Below are 2,602 nucleotides of genomic sequence, written 5' to 3'. Positions count from 1 at the left end.
TGAGGTAGGAGGACTGTTTGAGCCCAGAAGTTTGAGGTTACAGTGAGATATGATCAGGCCACTGCACACCAGACTGGGTGATAAAGTGAGACTATGTCTCTTAAAAAAAGAAAAGGGGGAAATAAAGTTCACTACATCTTTTATCTAACTGTCCAGTGTCTAGTAAGTAGGCTGAGCCTCTGTCTCTGTAGAATCTGTCACCAAAAATCCAGTTTAAAAGACACAAAATTTTGGTGGCACTAAGCGGCAATGAGCAGAAATAAGCACAGCATTTTTAAAAAATTACAATTACATAAGCAAAGTAAAGCAAACCCTTTGTATTTATTACTTGCAATCAAACAACCAAACGTTTTACCTACAGGTTGTTTGTTTACAAGGGCTGCTGAAGTTGGGGTATAATCCAAATCTTCATCATTGAAGAGTTCTTCAGTACTCATTCCAATTGCTTCTCCCATATTAAGGCCAAGTTTCTTCTGTAATAGTTTTCGTTGGCGTGCTATCCTCTCTTTAGGATCCACTTCACCTTTAAACAGAAAAGAAATACATTTCCTCCAAATCAGTTAGGAAGTTTTCTAATATAAGCAGATCAGACTCCATTAAAACAAAAAAGAAAGAACTTCTAAAACACCTCTTCTGCCACCAATAAAACAAGCCACACTCACAGTAATCTCTGATCATTCCATAAACTCTATTACCTAATTATGATTCGAAATTAGTGTTCTAGCTAACAAAATATTCTAGGAGATTTTACTGCAATTCCTCCATGTATTCCCAGAGCAGTACAAAGTACTCAATCTAAAGAACAAAGAGGGAAAAAAAAGATTTAAAGAAACAAAAACTCAAATATGAAATTAAGAAAACAGTTTAATTTACAATAGTAACAAAAAAAAAACTTAAAACTTGTACTGTTAAAACTATATAAAATATTGAGGAAAAAATTAAAGATCTAAATAAATGAAGAGACATTCTATATTCACATATCATAAGATTAAATATTGTTAAGACACTGCTATTTCCCAAGTTGATATACAGATTCAACCCAACTGCTATCAAAATCCTAGCTGGCACTTTTTTTTGCAGACATTGACAAACTGATTCTAAAATTCATATGGAAATGCAACAGACCCAGAATAGCCAAACCAATCTTGAAGAATCAACATTGTTAAAATGTCCATACTGCCCAAAGTGATGTATAGAGTCAATGCAATTCCCATCAAAGTACCAACATCATTTTTCATAGATCAAGAAAAAACAATCCTAAACTTCATATGGAACCAAAAAAGAGCCTGAATAGCCAAAGCAAGCCTAAGCAAAAAGAACAAATCTGGAAGCATCACACTATCTGACTTCAAATTATACTACAAGGCTATAGTAACCAAAGCAGCATGGTACTGGTATAAAGGTAAACACACAGATCAAAGCAACAGAACAGAGAATCCAGAAATAAAGTCATATGGCTACAACCAACTGATTTTCAACAAAGCAGACAAAAACATACACCGAGGAAAGGACACCCTATTCCATAAATGGTGTTGGGAAAACTGGATAGCTACGTGCAGAAGAATGAAACTGGATTCCTATCTCTCCATCATATACAAAAATTAACTCGAGACGGATTAAAGATTTAATGTAAGACCTGAAACCATAAGAAGTCTAGAAGAAAACATAGGAAAAACTCCTCTGGACATTGGCCTAGGCAAAGAATTTATGACTAAGACCCCAAAAGCAAAGACAGCTACAAAAAAATAAATAAATAGGACTTAATTAAACTAAAAACTTTCCGCACAGCAAAGGAAATAAATGAACAATAAACAGACAACCTACAAAAGGGTGAAAATATTTGCATACTACACATCAGACAAAGGGAGGGCTAACATCCAGAATCTACAAAGAGCTCAAACAAATTAGCAAGAAAAAAACAAATAATCCCATCAAAAAGTGGCAAAAGACATGAACAGATTTTTTTCAAAAGAAGATAGACAAATGGCCAACATATGAAAAAATGCTCAGCATCACTAATCATCAGGGAAATGCAAATTAAAACCACAATGAGATACCACCTTACCCCTGTCAGAATGGCCATTGCTAAAAAGTCAAAAAACAATAGACGCTGGCACGGATGTAGTGAAGAGGGAACGCTTATGCACTGCTGGTGGGAATGTAAACTACACGACATCAATGGAAAAAAGTATGGAAATTCCTTAAAGAACTAAAAGTAGACCTACCACTCAATCCCGCAATCCCACTACTGGTATCTACCCAAAGAAAAAGAAGTCATTTTATGAAAAAGACACCTGCACCCAAATGTTTATGGCAGCACAATTCACAATTGCAAAGACATAGAATCAACCTAAGTGTCCATCAACTGATGAGTGGATAAAGAAAATGTGGTATATATATATACATATATACTATAGAGTACCACCCAGCCATAAGAAGGAATGAAATAATGTCTTTTGCAGCAACTTGGATGAAATTGGAGATCATTATCCCAAGTGAAGTATCTCAGGAATGGAAAAACAAATACCACATATTCTCACTTATAAGTGGGAGCTAAAAGAGAGGTATATATGGTCATAAAGTGTAATGGACATTGAAGACT

General features: G+C 34.9%; 1 protein-coding gene across 1 annotated transcript in view; it reads right to left on the bottom strand.

Moving 5' to 3' along the window:
* BTAF1 (BTAF1 RNA polymerase II, B-TFIID transcription factor-associated, 170kDa) overlaps positions 1–2,602 on the bottom strand; it is a 106,183-nt gene that overhangs the window by 69,185 nt on the left and 34,396 nt on the right. Inside the window, exon 5 of the mRNA XM_012659664.1 lies at positions 360–523. Within this exon, the coding sequence (XP_012515118.1) occupies positions 360–523 (164 nt within the window). The remainder of the gene's footprint in view (positions 1–359; positions 524–2,602) is intronic.

Source organism: Propithecus coquereli, unplaced genomic scaffold (genome assembly GCF_000956105.1).
Source record: "Propithecus coquereli isolate 6110/MARCELLA unplaced genomic scaffold, Pcoq_1.0 Scaffold63, whole genome shotgun sequence".
Lineage (NCBI taxonomy): Eukaryota > Metazoa > Chordata > Mammalia > Primates > Indriidae > Propithecus > Propithecus coquereli.
The sequence above is the reverse complement of the archived record's forward strand: the minus strand, read 5'-3'. Positions and strand labels throughout refer to the sequence as shown.